The 19,459-nt window shown below is 53.2% G+C and overlaps 1 protein-coding gene across 1 annotated transcript in view; it reads left to right on the forward strand.

Annotated features, from left to right (window-relative positions):
• Nucleotides 1-1,981: 1,981 nt before the first annotated feature.
• Nucleotides 1,982-19,459, forward strand: part of LOC143640306 (endothelin-converting enzyme 1-like) — a 40,399-nt gene continuing 22,921 nt past the window's right edge. The window contains 6 exon segments of the mRNA XM_077108155.1: nucleotides 1,982-2,110; nucleotides 10,225-10,366; nucleotides 15,468-15,680; nucleotides 17,063-17,184; nucleotides 18,208-18,354; nucleotides 19,375-19,449. Coding sequence (XP_076964270.1) covers nucleotides 1,982-2,110; nucleotides 10,225-10,366; nucleotides 15,468-15,680; nucleotides 17,063-17,184; nucleotides 18,208-18,354; nucleotides 19,375-19,449 — 828 coding nt within the window.

The following is a 19,459-nucleotide window of genomic DNA, read 5'->3' on the forward strand; positions in this document are numbered from 1 at the left end:
GCAAAAAGCTAGTCAATGAAAACATAAAAACAACAAAGTATTAACAGACTACAATAAATTTTCTAAAGGAAAGCAAACAGACTTCTGTAATAGAGAAGGTGCAGAGCTCCTGCGGGTGGCTGGGATATTGCAGGAGGTGGCATTTCAGCTGAGCCCTGAAGCAGGCGCTGGCTGAGAGGAGAAAGATGAAAGAAGAAAGTTCCAGAGGAGACAGCAGCAGCTACAAAGATCTTGGGGGAAGGGGCAACTCAGGGAATCTGAAGAACGGAGTGAATGCCAGAAAAGATGGGCCTGAGTGGGCGAGGAGCAGCCTGAGATAAGGGACAGGAGTGGCCAGGGCTCTGGGGCCCTGGTAAATGTCATTCCAGGGGTGGCCGAGGGCTTTTAAGCAAGGGGTGGCAAGATGAGAACTTTGGTTCTGAAGACAGCTCTGGCTGCTGGGGAGACCACAAGACAGCAGATGTGGCAGCCAGGACACTCTGAGGAGCCACCATCTGGCTGATCCTGAGAACTTGGTCCGTCATCTCCCTACTCTGATCCCGCGCATTCGAACCTGTGTGTGATTGTGAGAATCCACTGGGAATGAGCAAAAATGCATTTTCCAAAACTGAAAAATATGGTTTAAAGTGTCCTCTGGGATTCTGCTGGATCAGGCCTTTTTTTGGATTCAGCGTGGCAGGGACAGTGCTGGGCCCCAGAGTCCCCACCTAAACACCGCACACCTAAGAGAGCCCACTCTTCCGTGGGCTGAGGAAGGAGAGGGAAGGGTGCTTGGAGGGGATACCTGTGTGGAGCTCTCTACTCCTGTGGGAGAGGGGACCCAAGGGTCACTTTCGTGGTTGGTTTGTTTAACAACTGAGAATATGAGTAACCTGAGTTTTGACCTGGTCCAAATCCATGATGTCTCTGTTCTGTTTTTGTATGCTGGGGATGGAACTTGGGGCCTCTGCACGCTTAGGAGAATGCTCCATTCCTGAGCTACATCCCCAGCATTCTCAAAGCTACAATTCTTCACGGTACCCAGGAAGGGAAAAACCTTTGAGGAAGAGTGTGGCAGGCACCGGATTACCCTTTAGCCAATCAAATGCATATGGCTTTTTTCATTCTATGTCAAGAAACTTCCCTGGAATTTTCTGAAATTCATTTATCCAGCTTTAAAATCCCTGAGCTAGCCAGGTGTGGTGGCTCACACCTGTAATCTCAGCGACTGGGGAGGCTGAGGCAGGAGGATCTCAAATTAGAGCTAGCCTCAGCAATTTAGCCAGGCCTAAGCAACTTAGTGAGATTTGGTCTCAAAATGAAACAAAAAGGGCTGCGGATGTGACTCAAAGGTAAAGTGCCCCTGGGTATCAAAAACAGAAAAAGAAGGGGGAAAAAATCAACCCTTTTGAGTTAGAGGAAAGAGGCAATCAGAGCTCAGACGGGAGACACCTGCCATTTTTATGTCCCCTCCCCTCCTCGCCCAGCCCCCTGCCTAGCCTTTCTAGCTTGATGGGGACACCCCCTGGACCCACCTAAGGGCCGAGAGTGGGGGGACCTCTTTCTTTACTGCCAGGCCTGATACCGACTGGCACTGGGGACCTCATTACTGAGGAGGGAACTCTGAGAGGCCCTTCATGCCTGCTAGGGTCTTGAGTCGGGGTCCTCACCGTGGAGGAGGCCGAGGTCTCCATCTCCTCCGGGGCTCCAGGCCTGCGGGGTTCCGCTCGGAGACCAGCGAGGGAACCTGAGCCAGCCGCTCAGGCCCCGCCCGCGAAGGTGGCGCGTCTCCGGAGGGCCCTCCCCCCATCCCGCGGCGGAGGCGGCGGGGACGGGCACCTCGAGGCGCAGCATGCGGAGCGTGTGGCCACCGCGCCCGGGTGGCCGCCGTGCTGTCGGTGCTGGGGGTGAGCGTGGGCGGGCGGGCGGGCAGCCGGCGGCTTGAGTGTCCCCGCCCAGGCGGGGCACGGGGCGCGGGCGCTTCCCCATTTGGGTGTGAGCCATGGAGGCGCTGAGGGAGTCCGTGCTGCATTTGGCCTTGCAGATGTCGACCTACAAGCGGGCCACGCTGGACGAGGAGGACCTGGTGGACTGGCTCTCCGAGGGCGACGCATACCCCAAAGGCCTGCAGGTAGGAGCCGGCTAGACCCGGGCATGCGCGCTGGCGCCGTCCTGTCCCGCAGGACCCCGGCTGCTCTCCACGAGGAGGGTCCCCTCCTGGCCGCAGTGCTTCTGAGGCCGCTGACGCGGGTCGCTCCCCTTGCCTGGCCGGTCTGCCCCCGATCTCCCGGACACCTGCTTCCCAGTCACGCCCAGGTGGCAGAGTCGAGCACCCCCTCGACCTGAGTCGGCCCAGTTACCATGTCACAGAAGAGGCAGTCCCCGTGTTTGGTGGGACTTGTCCCGGGTCCCACAACCCACTGCTGGCGGGATCAAAACTGCTCCAGCTTTAGCATGAAAGTCCCTATATTCCACGCATGGCCCTGGGCAACCCACCCTATCTGGGGACATTACCCTTTCTTCCTGCCCCTCCCTGCCCCAGTACCTGAATTTCCTGGGGGAAGGGAGGGGAAGGATGTGGTCTTCTTTCCCCCTCTCCCTGCCTCTTTTCAACCTACTGGGGCAGCCGGATTCCTCCCTCCAGGGTCTGCCCTGTGGGAATCTGACACAGGACTGGCCAGCTCCTGCCTGGCAGCAGAGAGGTGAGCCAGGCTGCCTTTTGCTGTCCTTGCCCTGCACACCTGCCCCGGGACAGTTCTTGCCAGGCGGTCAGCTCTGGTGGGGTTTGCACCTGGGCAGGTAGGTGGGAACGAATTGGAAATGAAGGAAACACCCAGGGTGGCCCTGTGATCTGGATCTTGAGAAACTACTCCAGAGAGAGGAGGAGTAGGACCCCCTCAGCCCAGGAAGACTTCTGGCAGATAGACCAAGAGAGGTGTCCAGGAGAGTCTTGGGGCTGCTTGGGGAACTGAAATCCACTCAGAACTCCTCCCAAGGGTGAACTTAGGAAGAGTGGGACAGCACAGCTCTGGACAGACTCACCCCTGAGAAGCTGGAATTCAGACAGCAGTAAAGGGGAGTCGCATTGATTGAGTTCCTTCTCCAGTCAGTTCTGTTTTGATTTTTTTAGTGCTGGGGATTGAACCAAGGTCCTTGGTGCGTGCTAGCCAAGTGCCGTACCCCTGAGCGATACCCCAAGTCCTCCAGACTCGTTAAGTAGGCCCAGGGATATCCAAACTCATATTCCAAGTGCTATACACACTAAGATTTAGTACTCCTACCTGTGTGGTCCCACTTAACCTTCAGGACCACCACTAGGAGCTGCAGAGTGACTTCTCCCAACTCACAGATAGGGAAACTGAGGCCCTGAGAGGAGAAAACCCATCTTAGCTCAGTCACAGACCTAGAAATCTGGGAGAGACAAACCAATCTGTCTAAATCTGCTTCCCTGTGAACCCTTCAGAGGCTAAATCCAGCCGGAAGTTATTTTTCTGTAGCAGGCATTTTTCCCCTCACAAATCAAAACAGAATCTAATCAGCAATCTTTTTTTCCATCTCATCTTCCCCAGAAGGTTCTAAATATATCAGCACAAAATCATCAGAATTCACAACAAAATCACATGCTGTGCCGTTGTTCTGACAGCAGCCCACTTGGGTTTACAGCCTTTTTCAGATCAGCAGTACATTCATCCAGGTGCATCCCCTGGCAGAGTGCAGGGAGCCCACTCTGAAGCCAGGGACCCACTGGTGGTTGTGGGTGAGGTGCCGCATCTCCATCAGTCTTCATTCTCTCATCTGTGAGATGGGATCAGAGAAAAGTGCTTGGAAAGCACACTCCAGCGTCTGCTAGGAGCGCTGTTGTTTTTATGACCTATGAAGTAAGGGCCAGCATGGCCATGGTACAGATAGATGTCAAAGCTGAGCCCTAGGGACAAGTTGGGGACATCCTGTGGCCATATCGCTGTCATGTGAATTGGAGGTCAGTTGGTATCCCTATGTCACACTGCCCAGCTGTGTATATTTTCCACTTGCCATGCAAGGAAAGGCAAAAGGGTTAGCCCAGGCTGGGACATTTCTGTGGGTACCTCACTTGGCTTGCTTGGTGTCCAGGGCAAAAGTGAATTCTCCAGTGCCTGCGTTTCTGAATTAAGACCTGTCTACCTCAACTTACAAGGCAGAGTTGGGTTTCTGCTGTTCTTTTTTTTTGTAGTATTAGGGATTGAACTCAGGGGCACTCGAACACTGAGCAATACCCCTGCCTCCCCCCTTTATTTTTTAAAGACAGGGTCTTGCTAAGTTGCTGAGGCTAGCCTTGAATTTTCTATCCTTCTGCCTCAGCCTCCCAAGTCATTGTGCACCAAATGCTCAGCTCAAGGCACACTTTTTTATTATTATTGATTCAATGTTTTTAATCCTTTGAAAGTCTTTTTCCTATAAAATCTTTACATACTCATTTGTGGTTAAAAGAAAGAGAGAGGGAAATATGAAAAAGGATTTAAATAGAAACAGTGATCCCACTGCTCAGAGATAATGGGTTCTAGTTTTTCCTATGCATACATGCGTGTGTTTGGTGCTAGAGATTGAACCTAGGACTTTGTGCATGATGCTGGATATGTGCTCTTCCATTAGCTACTTCCTTGGTCCCTTTTGTGTATATATATATATATATGTGTGTGTGTGTGTGTGTGTGTGTGTGTGTGTGTATGTTCAAAGATAATTGAGCTCACTTTAAATGTACAATGTTATATGTCCTGAATTTTGCATTCAATGCGACTTCATAAGCATTTTCCATGTTAAAATCTTCTAAAACATGCCACCACTAAAAATCTATAGAGGGGCTGGGGTTTGTGGCTCAGCGGTAGAGCGATTGCCTAGCACATGTGAGGCACAGGGTTTAATCCCCAGCACCACATAAAAATAAATAAGTAAAATAAAGATATTGTGTCCATCTACAACTAAAATATTTTTTTTAAAAAATGTAGCTTTTGTGCATATTATTTATTCAATCTAGTATAGATGAACAATTAGGACAATTGTCATCACACTACAGGTGACCATCTTTAGCCTTTCAGGTTATTCCATGGTCTGGATGCTTGAAACATAACTGCTCCCTCCATGTTAGCCTTTTAAAGATGGACTGTGAAACCCCAAATCTTCCTCTTTAAATTGGCAACTATAAAAATAAGCTGTTTGACAGCCATGGTGGTGTACATCTATCATCATAGCTGCTTAGGAAGCTGAGGCAGGAGGATGGCAAGTTCAAGGCCAGCCTTAGAAACTTAACAAGACCCTGTCTCAAAATAAAAAATAAAAAGGGCTGCGGGTGTAGCTCAGTGGAGAGTGCTCCTGAGTTAAATCCTCAGTACCAAAAAAAAAAAAAAAAAAAAAGAAGAAGAAGCAGCAATTAGCTCTAATTCCAAAGTGATTAACACCAATAGCTAATAAATGAAAATATAAATTTGCATCTCTGAGCTACACTTGCCATTTTTATTAGTGGATGTGTTAACAAAGTGCTGAATTTAGCTGGAGGAAAGTTCTACCTATACCTTATTTGAAAGCAGTTTTCCTTTATCTTATTATTTTAGGCGAATTACTTACAGTCCACTCAAATGAGTTGTTTGAGGGCTAAGCCTGTTTTTAATTATTTATTTTTTCCGTCTTTTCTTTCTTGGTGCTAGGGATCAAAGCCAGGGATTTGTGCACGCGAGGCAAGTGCTTTCCCGCTGAGCTACATCTCAGACTCTAAGCCACCTCGTCCTAACCTGGAGCCCTTGCTCTGTCCCTCGTGGCCTTAGACCTGAAAGCAACTCACTCACACAGCTTTATGAAATGGGTTAATATTATTGCAACTCACCTCTGGGAGCTGCTGCAAATATTCAAATGAGGCCACAGAGGTGAACGTGGTCTCAGTGCTCAGAGCACAGACCTGGCTGCCAGCAGAATTCTCCGAGAAACTCACCATTCGGAACATCTCAGCCCTTATGTACCAGCTTTCCCTGCCTGGGCCTCGGCCTGCTAAAGCCAGAGCCTGGTCGCCCCACACTTGTACACTTCAGGGGCTTGAAGGGAAGTAGCCTTGGTTGCCCCTGCAGCCAACCTGGGAAGCCTCCAGCCACAACTGTCTCCCCAAACCTGTGACACTCATCCAGTGAGTTTTCAAAATCTTTTATTTTTATTTTTTAGGAATACTGAGATATTTAAGTTCATAGGGCAGTGATTTGGAGGATGATTCTGGAGGCAGACCCATTCAGGACTTAAAAAAGCCTTCTGTGCTTACCAGGGGACCTTTCAACTCTCTTCCAGTTACAGGATTAGACTCTTGGCCTTAAGGTTCTAGAATCTGAGACAGTCCCGTGTGGGGCTTCATCCCAGCTTCCTCACTTTAGAGAGGGACACTGATGAGGCCCAGAGGCTGCCCAGGCGTATGTGATGGAGGCTCGGCCAGCCTCTGACTTCTTTCTTCCCTGTGCCAAGGAGATCTGGGTGTTCATTCTGGAAATCAAAGACAGCTGGAAAGTGTTTCTCTAAATACCAGACCTGCAAGGTGTCCCCTCCCCTATGATGGGAAAATTTTAAGCTATAATTCAAAGAAGATCAGGCTTGGGGACCGGATGGTAGGGAGGGCTCAGGCAGATGGCGGGGGACAAGGCACCATAGGTTTGCTCTGGGCTGACCCCAGTGGCCTCAGCAGGAAGTCCACCTCATGGAAACTGTAATGAAAGAAACTTCCCCAAACTGACACCCTTGTGGAGGCAGGGCCCGCTAGGTCACGGTCTGCCTGTTCTGAAAGGCTGACTCCAGGGCAGCCTGGTCCGTTGCCAGCCCTCGGAGCAGCTGGGCTTCTGGACGCAGGGGCTGGGCTCCCCACCAGACCTTTGAAAATGGCTTCCTGTCTGCTGCTCCATGTGGCCTGGTCACTGGGGGACCTGGCTATGGCTGGGAAGAACCTTGCTCCTTGACTCTGAGAGCCAGGCTCCCTGCCCCTGCTGCTACTGGCCAGGCTCCTGGGCCCCAGGTGGTCCCCGTCCTCACCTGCAGAACTCGTTCTTGCTGAAAGCCTAGGTGAGCCACGCACTTGGTTCTGTAACCGAATATTTATCCCCGATTAGGGCTTTGTTTTTTTGGCTGTGGAAACCCTGGGAACTCCTGGGCCCGGCAGCTCAGTTCTCTCCACCCCCCCACCCCCAGGCTTTTCTGGATCCAGTGCTTCCTCCTTGGTCTCCTCTGCTGCTCTCTGGGGGGAGACGCCCCTTTTTCTACTGCTTTCCTTCTCTCTGTGCCTCACATGATGATGCTAGGAAATAAGGCCGGCCAGTGGGAAGCGCCCACCCGGCTCGCAGCTCCATCTTCCAGCCTTTGGCTCTGGACGTTGGCCAATGGCCACTTTCCAGTGATGTTCCCCAAGATGGATTGGGCTGCTTGCCACTAATCCTCTGCCCTCTAACTGGCCACAGCCCAGTCTCCCATGATTGACAGGCCCTCGTTTCTAAAAGGAAAACGAGAAATCGCTCACCTCTCCCCTTGCTGTGACATCATCCCCTGGGATGGTCCCCAGGGTCCTATGCAGGGGGCAGGGCAGATGCAGTGGGGACTCAAAGAAAAGGGACTTGGCTGAGCAGGTGGCCGGAGGGAGCAGAGTGGTACCTGGTCCAGCCTCTGCCCTGTCCATTGCACCAGGAATTGGCCAGTGCTGCCAGGTGACTTTCCCTGCCCCGGGGAGCTGCCTCTGGATCCGCTCTGCCCTTCGAGATGAGGCCTGAGAAGAAACCAGGAGGCCTTGGCCCGGCAGCACAAGTCGAGCCAGAAACATGCCACGGGTTAAGAATCTCTTTTCAAATTCTGTTTGTGGATCTTGCCTGGAACTATGAGTTTTTAATTCAATTCTGGCCTAATTCTAATTTAATTTCCAGTGGACACCATCTGTTTAGATTCAACACTTTGCTTGACATCGAACAATGACGTCCAGCTTGACTCGGCTCCTCTGGCAGGTGGCACGGCCGCCTTAGGACGGAGCGCCAGTCCTGGAGAGATGGGGTGCCTCATTGTCCTCTCTCCTTATTCTTCCCCTCCGCCCCCCTTCTATGCTTCTTCTAGAGCTAACACTAGTGTGTATGTGTATATGTGTGAGCACCGTTGGCTTTCACCTTAATACAAGGCTTTTTTTTTTTTTTTTGGTACTGGGTATCAAAACCAGGGTTGCTTTGCCACTGAGCTACCTTCCAGTCTTTTTAAATTTATTTGAAACAGAGTCTTGCTAAGTTGCCCAGGCTGGCCTTGAACTTCCTGTCCTCCTTCCTCAACCTCCCACTTGCTGGGATTAAAGGTGTGTGCCACCGTGCCCAGCTTAATATAAAGTTTAACGAATTCAAAGTAACATGGTCAGAAATCTTTGCTCGCCCCACCCCATTTTTTTTTCTTTCTTTTATTTTTCTGCAGTGCTGGGGATAGAACCGAGGGCCTTACACATGCTGGGCAAGTGCTCCACCATCGAGCCACATCCCCGGCCCTTTTTGTTTTTGAGACAGGATCTCACTAAATTGCTGAGACTGGCCTTGAACTTGCGATCCTCCTGCCTCAGCCTCCCCCATCACTGGGATTACAGGCTGCGCCACCGCACCCAGCCTGCATCTCCCCATTTTAAAAAAGCATTTTGTGGGGTCCTAGCAGGCAGCAACTCCTTCCCTCTGCTGACCCACCAGCCGTGTCAGAGCCTCCCAGATGTCCATGAAAGTGTCATCGGTTCTCAAGTTCCTTTCCCAGTTTTAGGACACAATTTTTCTTCCACAGAAAGTTCTCATGTTCCCCTCTCTCTGGTGCAGCAGTTCCCAGTACTCTCCATCCTCTCTGAGGATGGCCACAGTGCCCTTCCCTCAAGGGCCCATGTCAGATCCCTAAGTGGTGGCATGGGACATTGTCAGGGCCCTCTCCTGGCTCTAGAGAGCCCCTCCTTGTGCCACTTGGATTCTGGGTCTCCTTGAAACCCCCGGCAGGCTGCCATGGCCTCCTTAATGTCTCCCTATCCCCCTTCCCCTCCTTGCCAGGCCTCACTCCTCTCTCCCAGCCCTTCCCAAAGGGCAAATGGCCCCAGGAGGCAGTCCGCCTTCTTTAGCTTACAGCGCCCTGTGGGATCCAGGCCTCGCACCCCTCACCAACTCCTACTTATTCTTTAAGACCCAGCCCAGACATCACCCCCTCCAGGAAGCCTTTCCAGACTGAAACCCTGCCCACCCCCAACTTTTCTTGGTCTGCCTGCCTGCTGCACAAGAGCAGTGGAAAGCAAAACAGTCCACCTTCCCGTCAGCGTTTCTAGTGTGGCCTGAGTTGGCACCCAGCTATTTGTACAGGGAGGTCATGACACTGCGCCAACCCCCACCCTCAGGAGACCCTTCCTGTCCTGTGGCCCGGGCTGTTGCAGGAAGTACCTCTAAGAACAGTGGGGAACCCAGGGCAGGCTTTGGGTGTGCGTGGCCTGGGCTGAGAGCTGTCGTCTGCTCTGTCCCTGGAGCTGGAGGGCCCACCACGCCCTCTGCTTCCCCCCATTGTGCCTCCTTTCCTGTTGAGCCAGGAGGCAGGGGACATTTTCCCTCCCTTTGAGGACCTGCCTGCACGGAGCTGTTTCTCCCTGTGTTTTCCGCAGCATCTCCCGAGACCCCCCCCCCCGCCGCTGGCCCTCCCTCTAGGGGGCTCTGGAATCTGCAGACTCCACCCCTTGAGCTGCGTGCTGGGGAGGTGGGATCGCACCCGCTCCCCCTCCGCTCCCTCAAATGTAAAAAGAGGACTAATCAGGTTGCTCTTGAGGGGCTGGGAGGGCTCTCTGAGCTAAGAACGTCCCTGCTCTGGGAAGCCTGAGCCATGGTCAGCCTTGTCCCCAGCTCTGTGGACATGGGGGCTCTGAGGAGAGCCCAGCTGGATGCCTGCAAGTCCAAACATCCTGTTCTTTCTTGAACTCCCTCCTGGAGCCACAGGTTTTTTTCATCTACTCCTATCGGGTAGCACAGAACACACAAGCCTGGCTGGCTTGAGCTGCCAGCTCTCTGATGGGTGGAAGCAAGTCAAGCTACTGAGCAGGGTGGCGGCTCCTTTCCTGGATTAGGGCTGACTCTGTGGGAACTGGACCACCCCTGAGTTAGGAGGGCAGCCCTGATGCCTCCCCAGGGCCCGGGCCTGCCGTGGAGCCCCTTCCTCCTGGGCAGGGGGCACCCTGGGCACCTGTCCTCCCCACCCCTCCTGCCTCCTCCCCTGCAGGTGAATTTCCGCAGCCCCCGGAGTGGCCAGAGGTGCTGGGCAGCTCGGACCCAGGTGGAGAAGTGGCTGGTGGTGCTGGTGGTACTTCTGGTGGCAGGACTGGTGGCCTGTCTGGAAGCTCTGGGCATCCAGATCCAGACAAGTAGGTGCCTCTGTGTCTCGTGGTGGGCTCGTCTCCCTCCTGCCCTCCGCCCTGTCGAGCTGTGCAAGGGCAGCTTCCTGCTCAAGCTGGACTGGCTTCCAAGGCTGAGCAGGGGCTGGGCCTGGTGGGCTCAGGGAGCTGAGGATAGACCGAGCCCAGGGAGGTGGGTGGCATGGATGGTATGAAAGTCTTGGAACCAGAAGGACTGGCACATTCTCAACTGCGTGACCTGGACAGGCCACGTCACTTCCCAGAGCCTTCGTCTTCTCTATTTTAAATGGGTAAGCAGTGCCCGATTTGGAGATGGCTCTGAGGATGTACCTGGTGCCTGAGAGGACTTCCTCAGCTCAGTTCTGGGCACTGCTGTTGTTAGGACGTGGGACGGTTAGACAGGCTGCCACTGCCTGCTGTCCTCAGTCCCAACAGACTAGCAACAAAAGCTTCTGTTTACTGTACACCACCCGTGGGCCAAACGCCTGTCATTTAAGGCTGTCGCCTCCTGTCCTCCTCGGAGCACCCCTGCAAGGCGTGGTTGCTTTGGGTCCTTTTCCATATGAGAAAATGGGCATAGACCAAGCTTACACAGCCAGTGGGGGTCTAGTGGCAGATTGAGTGGAGAAGTTTGCACAGGCTGCGGGCTCCTGAGGGCTCTGAGGCCCAGGCCCTGCCCACCTGCTTTGTAATCAGAAATCACTCCGGAGCACACCAGGACCCAAGAGGAGCTCAGCTCTGTGACTCAAGGCCTTCGCACCGCTCTGTAAGTGGGTGTGTCTGTTCCATCCCACATGGTGATGCCATGGGGCCTCTCAGGTCCTGCAGTCAGGGGTCCGAGGCTGGATCTCATGTCCAGCTGCATAGATCCAGTCAGTGCCTCATTGCTCAGCCCTTATGCAACCCAACAGGGAAGATTCGGGTTATAACCAAAGCCAGGGTCCCACTCTCCTGTACCCCCACATCCTGCTTTCTGCTGGTCCACCTGGTGAGCACCCCCAGGGGTTCCATCCACCAACTTGGTCACTCACTCCACCAGAGAGCTCATGGCTGTGTTGAGCCTTTGCCACTGTGAAGTTGCTGACCTGTGAGGGTAGCCATGTTGGGCTTGGGTGGGGAGGGCCCTTGGGGGCCTGAGGAGAGGGCAGAGACTTCATCTGAGTCACCCCTGCATCCCTCTTGTATGGGACCCATATCATTCATTCATTCCATAAACATGACAGGTGCTTAATCTGTGTACAGGCACTGAGCTAAGGACCTGTGTAATACTTAAGAAATAATCACTTGATTATTTAACTCTTTAATGGTTTATGGGCTTTTTACCAAATGTGCTTGGCCCAGCAGGTGCTTAATGCCTATTTGATTCATTACTTACTAATCTCCAGACTTTTAACCATATGTGCCTGGCATCGTGCCTGCATATCTTAACTGTGCAAGCAGTAAATTGAATAGACGAAATTTTCTTAGAGATCCTGCACCTACTGGAAGAAAAAGTAGGCCCAAATCTCCATCATGTTGGCCTAGGAACTGGAAGTTGGAGTGAACCACAGAGTAGGAGGATTAAGCTGGGGACAGCCTTTCTCTGCCGAGTGTGCGTGTGTACCTGACTGTGCAGGTGTGAGTTGCGAGTGTGTGCATGCACCTCTCTGTCAACAGGGCACAAGCAGATCTTCCTCACCCTGAAGCTGCCACCTTACCTTATCCTCATCGAAGTCAGTCCAGAACAACTGGCCAATCATTGTGGAGGTGGCCAGCTTCGTTGCTCAGCTCATGGCCCAGGACACGGGGAGTGGGCAGATTCAGCAGCCAGTGTTGCCTTCGACCATCCCTAGGAGTTCCTGCCCAGGAAGTTTCTTCACTGGAAACCAAAAGGGAACCCCCAGGGTCAGCTCCTAGCAATCAAACCCAAAACACTTCTGCCAAGTGGGGCCCACACGGAAGTATCCTGCTTCAGCCTTGAATTCCTGGCTCTCAGGGCCTCAGATTTTCCCTGGCCTGGACCCGGGAGAGGAATGAGCCCGGCAGAGGATCAGTGACCCTGGGCCACCTGAGAAAGCAGTGGCCACCTCAGATGTTGACAGTAACCTCGTTACACAGCAGTAGGTGCTGACATTGGCCATGAATGCGCAAACATCAGGCCAGTCAAGGCAGATCCTCTGGTGAATCTACAAGACCTGTCAGTGAGTGATGTCTGGCCAGTGAAGTGCATTCCCGTCCACCCTCCTGCTATGCCCTCCCTCCCAGAAACTCTCAGGTGCTTTGCAAACAGCAGTCGCCAAACAAACAATAAGTTCTCCCAGGAAATATTTCAAAGCGTCTTTGATGGCACTATCCAGATGAATGCTTTCGACGTGGGTCTGGTTCCTGCTTCTCAGCTGACCACACATCCTAAAGGGAAGAAATATGAGCCCTGCTGCAGGTGGTGACAGGTGCTGGGCAAGGCACTTTCATTCAGTCACTTGTTTGTTCCACAGACGTGTATTGAAGAGCTGCCGGATGCCAAGCACAGTGACAAGAAGAGGACATAGAGGAGCAGGGGAGATAGCAGACCCACCCTGAAGCTCATATTCTAGTGCAGGAGGTGGACAGGGAGATACGGTCGTGACCCAGTGCAGCCCACACTGAGATGGCAAACACCCAGGCAGCAAGGGACCCAGAGGGGAAGAGAGTCTGGAAAGGTTTCCCTAAGGAACGGAAGCCTTGGATGAGCAGGGTGGGAAACCATTAATTAACTAACCAAATTTACATTAAGCACCTGCTTGGCCAAGACTATTTGTTTAAAGATCGTCAACCCTAGAATAGTTAGATAACCCAACAGTCACTCCCCGGACCCAGCCAGGAACCCAGGGCAGTGTCTGCAGAGGAGGCGCCCGCTGAAGATGCCACCTGCAGGACCGACTCTAGGTGCTGGTTTCTGCTTTTGTCTTCAACCCTGAGCCCCTCAGCACTCTGCCTTCTGGGTCTTTCCACCAGCCAGGATCATACCAAGCTTTACTTCCTGTAGTTTGGTTGTAACAACAACAGGTATTCTTTTTCTTTCCCAAATATGAAGTTTTATCATAATAGTGAATAGGCCTTGTCAAGCCACACACAAGTTCTCCTCCGCCTTCCCCCATAAAGAGTCCTGTCGTCGCTGTGGCTGGGGACCGGGACATGCAACTCTGAAACTCTTGAGGAGCTCATGCGGAAATATTGAAAATGGTAGCTTCAGTTCTGCCGTAGAAGAGATGCTCTGGGTTCGCGCACAGTAGCTCTGTCATTTTAAATTACTGCCTAATCTCAAAATTAAGTCACCCTGATTTTCTTGCTGTTGTGTGACTCCTCTGAGCCCTTCATCCACCTGAAGGACTTGGTGTTTGTCAGCTGAGGGGGATAAGACCCTGGGGGACCTGTTCAAGACCCCCAGCCCTGCTGGTATTGTTTCTGAGTGAGCTGAAGGCTGTGTCTTTCCTCCTCTCTAGAGATTAGTCTGGAACCTCAGACCTGTCTGATGTACCCTGTGTGATGGGATCATGGGAGGTCTTCCTGTCGTCACAGTGAAATGGACCCTGGAAAAACTGAGGCTCAGAGGTTTTGTTTTTGGTTTTCTTTGGCAGTGCTGGGGGTTGAACCCAGGGCCTTCGGTGGCAGAGTGCATACTGCCAAGCTGCGCCCCCAATCCAGGCTCTTAAAGGAGGTCTCTGCACCAGACCGCACAGGCAGAAGCAGAAAGTTGAGATTTGAACCCAGATCTACCAGTCTCCAAATCTACCCAGCCTCACTGCCTCCCTGTGTGGTGAAGGAAACAATCCTGCCCGTCAGGCCACTCCAGCCCCTGCTGTGGCCACCAAAGAGGAGACAGACAGCAGGAAAACACGACCTTGGGGCTGCTGGGCCAGGACAGGGCAGCATTGGCTCTCAGCTCTCCCGTGTGGCTGGATGAACTTGATCTGGTCCCTCTCTCAGAGCCTCAATTTCCTCAGGGATATTCCACCCATATCTGACGCTGGAGCGAGGGTTGGAAGACCGTGAACGTGGGTGGTGGTCCTGGTGCCCAGCCTGTTCAGGAAGCAGTCCCCCCTGTGGCCTGGGTGGCTCCTGTGGGCAGGCCATGAGGTGGGCAGGTTCATTCGTCCTGTGGCCTCAAGGAGCCTCTGGGGACCTGCCAGGTTGGTCCCTTGCGAGAGCTCATCAGACAGCTTTGAGGCAGGGTCCGGCCTTTGCTCACGCCTTTGGCAAACCAGCCTCTCAGGTTGTTTCTGTTTATTTATTTATTGTTTTAGTTTAGGGTTGTTCAGCCACTGCCCCCCACCCTCAATTGGGACAACCAGCTCTCCTGCCTGGTGAGGGAATGGCTTCTCCCAGTCCTTTCCCTGTCCCTGAGTCCTGGTACCATATGTCCACATCACCCAGTTGGCTCCTAGTCAAGGTTCAGTTTAGTTTTGTAAATAAGTGGCAGTTTCTCCTGGTGTTTTGACTTTGCTTATGTAACACGTGTGTCCCCAGCAGAAGGGTCGGCTCCTGAAGGGAAGGACAGCCTCCTGTCTCCCCGCCTCACACACACTCTGAACTCCGCAGAGGGCCCCAGTATTGATTTTGTGGAGTAGATGAGTGTGTGAGTGAGTGGATAAGTGTGTTGAGCATAGGGGAATAATAAGAAGTCAGAGAATCTTTGTGGAGGGAAGGGTTGATTAAGAGAAAACCACCCCTGGGTGTGCTGGTGCCCGCCTGTAATCCCAGATTACGTCGGAGGCTGAGGTAAAAGGATAGGACATTTGAAGTCACCCTCAGTTTAGCAAAACTGTCTCAAAGTAAAAAAGGCTGGGGATGTAGCCCCGGGGTGATGAGCCCCTGGATTCAATCCCTAGAAGGAAAAAAAAGCACCTTGGCTCCAGGTACTTTTAAGCCACAGAAGGGACTTTAGGCAACGGGCAGAAGTCTTATTTTACAAAGCAGAAGATCATGAAGCTACTAGAACCCTTTCTTGTTTGGGGTCTAGTGACCATCCAGTTCCAAATCTGTTCGGTCAGGGCAAGGGTGGAGCTCGTGTGCTGGGGCCCTAGGCCACCTGCACTGCCCTCCCCAACCCTCTTCCCTGCCCATCACTGACTTTTTTCCCTTACCCCTCCAGGAACACCCCCAGTGTGCCTGAGCGAGGCCTGCGTCTCGGTGACCAGCTCCATCTTGAACTCCATGGACCCCACAGTGGACCCCTGCCAGGACTTCTTCAGCTATGCCTGTGGGGGCTGGATCAAGGCCAACCCTGTGCCTGATGGCCACTCACGCTGGGGGACCTTCAGCAACCTCTGGGAACACAATCAAGCCATCATCAAGTACCTGCTGGGTAAGCACCAATGGGGACACTAAGGAATGGGCTGCAGGGGGAGCCACCTACTGCACCTGCCAGCTAGGCCTGGTCAGAGGAGGGGCATTGCTCTGTCACTTGCCCCCACCCCCAGGCAGAGCGGGGTGCTTCTATGTGTTCCAGAGCCTCTGCAGTGTTAAAGCACTTTTGTGTACTGTATTCCTTCCTTCGCACATCTATGTCCCCGCTAGACCGTAAGCTCTTTGGGGATAGAGAGCAGGTCTTAATTTTGTGCCCAGAGTGCTGAGAATGTTCTGGAAGGAGTATCATAGGAGAGGCTCTGGGTAAAAAAAAATAGTCTGAGAAAGGATGGAAGCAAGTGGGGTTTTAGCTGGGTCCCATGCCGAAGCCTCCTGGGGTTGAAGACATTGTTGTCTGGTCCCAGAGTCCCCACAGTACCTGGCACAGAGCAACCCTTTGATCTGCGTCCCGTGGATGGATGGATGGATGGATCGGTTGATAGAGCCCCACGAGAAAGGTGCCTGTGGAGGAGGTGGGTTTGGAGAGATCTTGGGAGAAAGCAAAGGAAGAGGTTTAAGGTCAGAGAACAACTAATCTGAGAGAAGGACAAGTGGCCAGATGGATGCAGGGGCCAAGAATCTGGCATGGTCTGGAGTGGAGCTCTGAGACAGACATGCAGGCCCAGAAGCCCCAGCACATAGTAGGTCCTGGGGACCTGAGTACTCAAACTCACCAGGTATAGATGGGGACCTTCTGTGCTGTGCTCACACAGGAGGGTGGCCTTCAGCAGGCGGCTCTGGACCAGGGGCTAAGGAGAGGGAGGATGGGAAGGGAGTCTCTGGGTGGGTGGGTGGGTAGGGGTCTGAGAACCAAAGAGGATGAGGTGCTGCTGGCCTGAGCTGGGAAGGGACGGGGAAAACAGCCCTTGGAGTCATCTGCAGGTCTGTTGACTGCACCTGGCCCCCCGAGGAGGAAGCGGAATGTCAATTCACAGTGAATGAGGCCTTTCAGGCTTCACTCAACCCCAGTGTTTCTCACAAGGAAGGTCAGATGGGATCTGAAAGCCAAGACATGGCTCTGTCCCAGCACCAGGCAGGGGAATTCCTGCCCCGTGTTGGCTGGCAGGGATGCCAACTGTCCTGCTGGGTGGGCCTGGGCTGCCATGCCAGGGACAGGTCCTCAGGCACAATCAGCAGATGGGCAGAGACAGGGCATGCCCTCCTGATCTGCACCCTGCTAGGATGGGGGCACTCATACCTACTGGGGCTGGCTGCTCCTGCCTGACAGCAGCTGCCCTGATGGATTCACAGTGGGGAGCACCGAGGCTCCAAAAGAAACTTGCCTGGGGATCCCCAGCAGGTAAATAGGGGCTTATTCAATATCTGCTCTTATCCTTCTAGAAAATTCCACAGCCAGCTCGAGTGAGACAGAGAGGAAGGCCCAAGTATACTACCGCGCATGTATGGATGAAACCAGGATCGAGGAGCTCAGGGCCAAGCCCCTGATGGAGCTGATTGAGAAGGTGAGTCCCTGGGACACACTCTCTCCTCCTCCTCCTGCCGTGCCTCCTGCCAGCCCCTCTGGCTGCATCTCTCAGGCCCACTGGTGCTCAGCCACCCCCACACCTCCAGCCTCCACACCCAGCTGGAACATGCAGCCTGTCTGTCTGCCACTGCGTGTACATGCACGTCTGTGCGTGGGGGGACTGTCTGTTGTAATGTGTGGGGTTGTGTGTCAGCATCTGTTGAGGACATCTAAGTGTCTCAGTGCATCTGCGTGGGTCTTGGGGACAGTATTCACTGGGAATCTCTTCCTCTGGATTCCCACTTCATTTTTTTCAGGAGGTGGGTGTGAGTGTGCAAGAGGTGTGTGTTGTTCCAGAGAAACCCACAGGGAGTCTTAGGCCAGCAACAGAGCTAGACCTGCTGGCTGGAGGCCTCACCTTGCTCCTGAGCCCAGGAGAAATCTTCCCTCCGGGCCAGGCTGCCTGGCACAGATGGAGATGGCTGTGTCTTTTCTGGCCACCCCTTGCTTGCTCAAGGACTTGCCATCCTATCTCAGTTCGGGGAAGGTATTGCTGCAGGCATGGGGACTCTCCCAGTCCCTCCTCTCTGGCACAGGCCCCATGTGCCAGTGTGTGCCAATCCTGGAGGACCAAAGAGATTTTTTTTTTAAATTCCAACTTGGAGAGAGACCAAGGTAGACCATAGCTTATCAGCCTTTTTAAAAATACAGAGCCTTATTTCCCGTAGTCACAATTGGATTTATGTCTTAATAGTAATCACGTTTGTGTGATTGATTGTCCAACAAATGAACAGCACATGGGGCAAAGTCTCTGGGATTCACAGCTCAGTTGTCAAGGATGAGTCTTTGCTCCCTCTGTGGGTCTCCAGGTCACAGGTCAGAAGCCCTTTAATTTGCCCTGGACGCTCCCAGAGGTTAGATGACTGCTCCAGGGTCACAGAGCAAGTCAGCTGCGGGACCAGAATTTGCATACAGTCTCCTTACCACCTTCCCCTCCCTATTCTGCTCTTCCTTCTCCCAGCTCGGAGGCTGGAATATCACAAGTCCCTGGGCCAAGGACAACTTCCAGGACACCCTGCAGGTGGTCACTGCCCACTACCGAACCTCACCCTTCTTCTCTGTCTACGTCAGTGCAGACTCTAAGAACTCCAACAGCAATGTGATCCAGGTGAGCAGGCCTGGGCCAAGGAAAGGGTGTGGCCTCCTGGGGTGGAGGGAGATCTGCCCTGGGCCGAGGCAGCAGGCTCTGGTTTCTAAGCCGGGGTTATTTCTGGCAGCCCCAAACAGTGAGATTTTTACAGGCAAGAGACTATGAGAGGGCAGACTACCCATCTTGGTGGGCAGCTCATCGTGGGCCTCAGAAGTGACGAGTGATATCAACTTCTGTGCACAGCTGTAGCCACCTCTTTGTCCCCTCCCTTAGCCTCTGGCTCTGTGGTGCTGCTTGGAATGCTTTTGGTCCATCTCTCCCACCAGAGCCTGCCCAAGGCTGAGGAACAGCACACCCAGGAGAGCCCCCAGATTAGGGGTCATAAAGGCTTAGTTCTCAGCCCCCAACTGTGCCACACACTCATTGTGTGACCTTAGCAAGAGGCTCAACCTCACTGAGCTACACTTCCCTTGTCACCCTAATGTACTATATAATAGCAGCTAGCCAAGGTGCGTCAAGGTATAGCCAGAAGGTTCCAATGGTAGCCATCAGGAATTGACCCTCCTCTGCTGCCCCACTCTCAGGAAACCCTGTACTGACACCGTCCTCTTGAATCCTCATTCCAGCTCCGAAGGTTAGGTATTATCTCCCTAACTTTCTGGGCAAGGAACCTGGGGATCAGAAAGGTTAAGTAACTTGGGTTAAGGTTAAGTCACCTGTGTTGGCTCCTCGCCACTTGGGAAGGGTTTAGAGAAGTAGGGTGCATTGCTGAAGCCAAGGGGTGTTTAAAGAGGAAGGAGGCTCTGTCCAGCCCTCAGAAGGGCCCAGGTCCCTGCAGCTGACCCCACAGGTGGGCAGGAACGTGTCTGTCTTATCACTGAGTGATCCCATCTGTGACTTCGGCTACCAGCTTGTGCTTCTGCTGGAACATGAGCTGGTCCTCGGTGCCTGGTGTGAGAAGTCCTGGGGCAAGCAGAGGCCGCAGGAGACACACAAGCCTGCAGCAGGGCCTTCCTCTCACTCTGCCTCCCTCTTTAGGTGGACCAGTCTGGCCTGGGCCTGCCCTCCAGAGATTACTGCCTGAACAAGACTGAAAACAGAGAAGGTGAGTGCGTCTTTGCGG

This window comes from Callospermophilus lateralis, unplaced genomic scaffold (genome assembly GCF_048772815.1).
Source record: "Callospermophilus lateralis isolate mCalLat2 unplaced genomic scaffold, mCalLat2.hap1 Scaffold_177, whole genome shotgun sequence".
Classification (NCBI taxonomy): Eukaryota; Metazoa; Chordata; class Mammalia; order Rodentia; family Sciuridae; genus Callospermophilus; species Callospermophilus lateralis.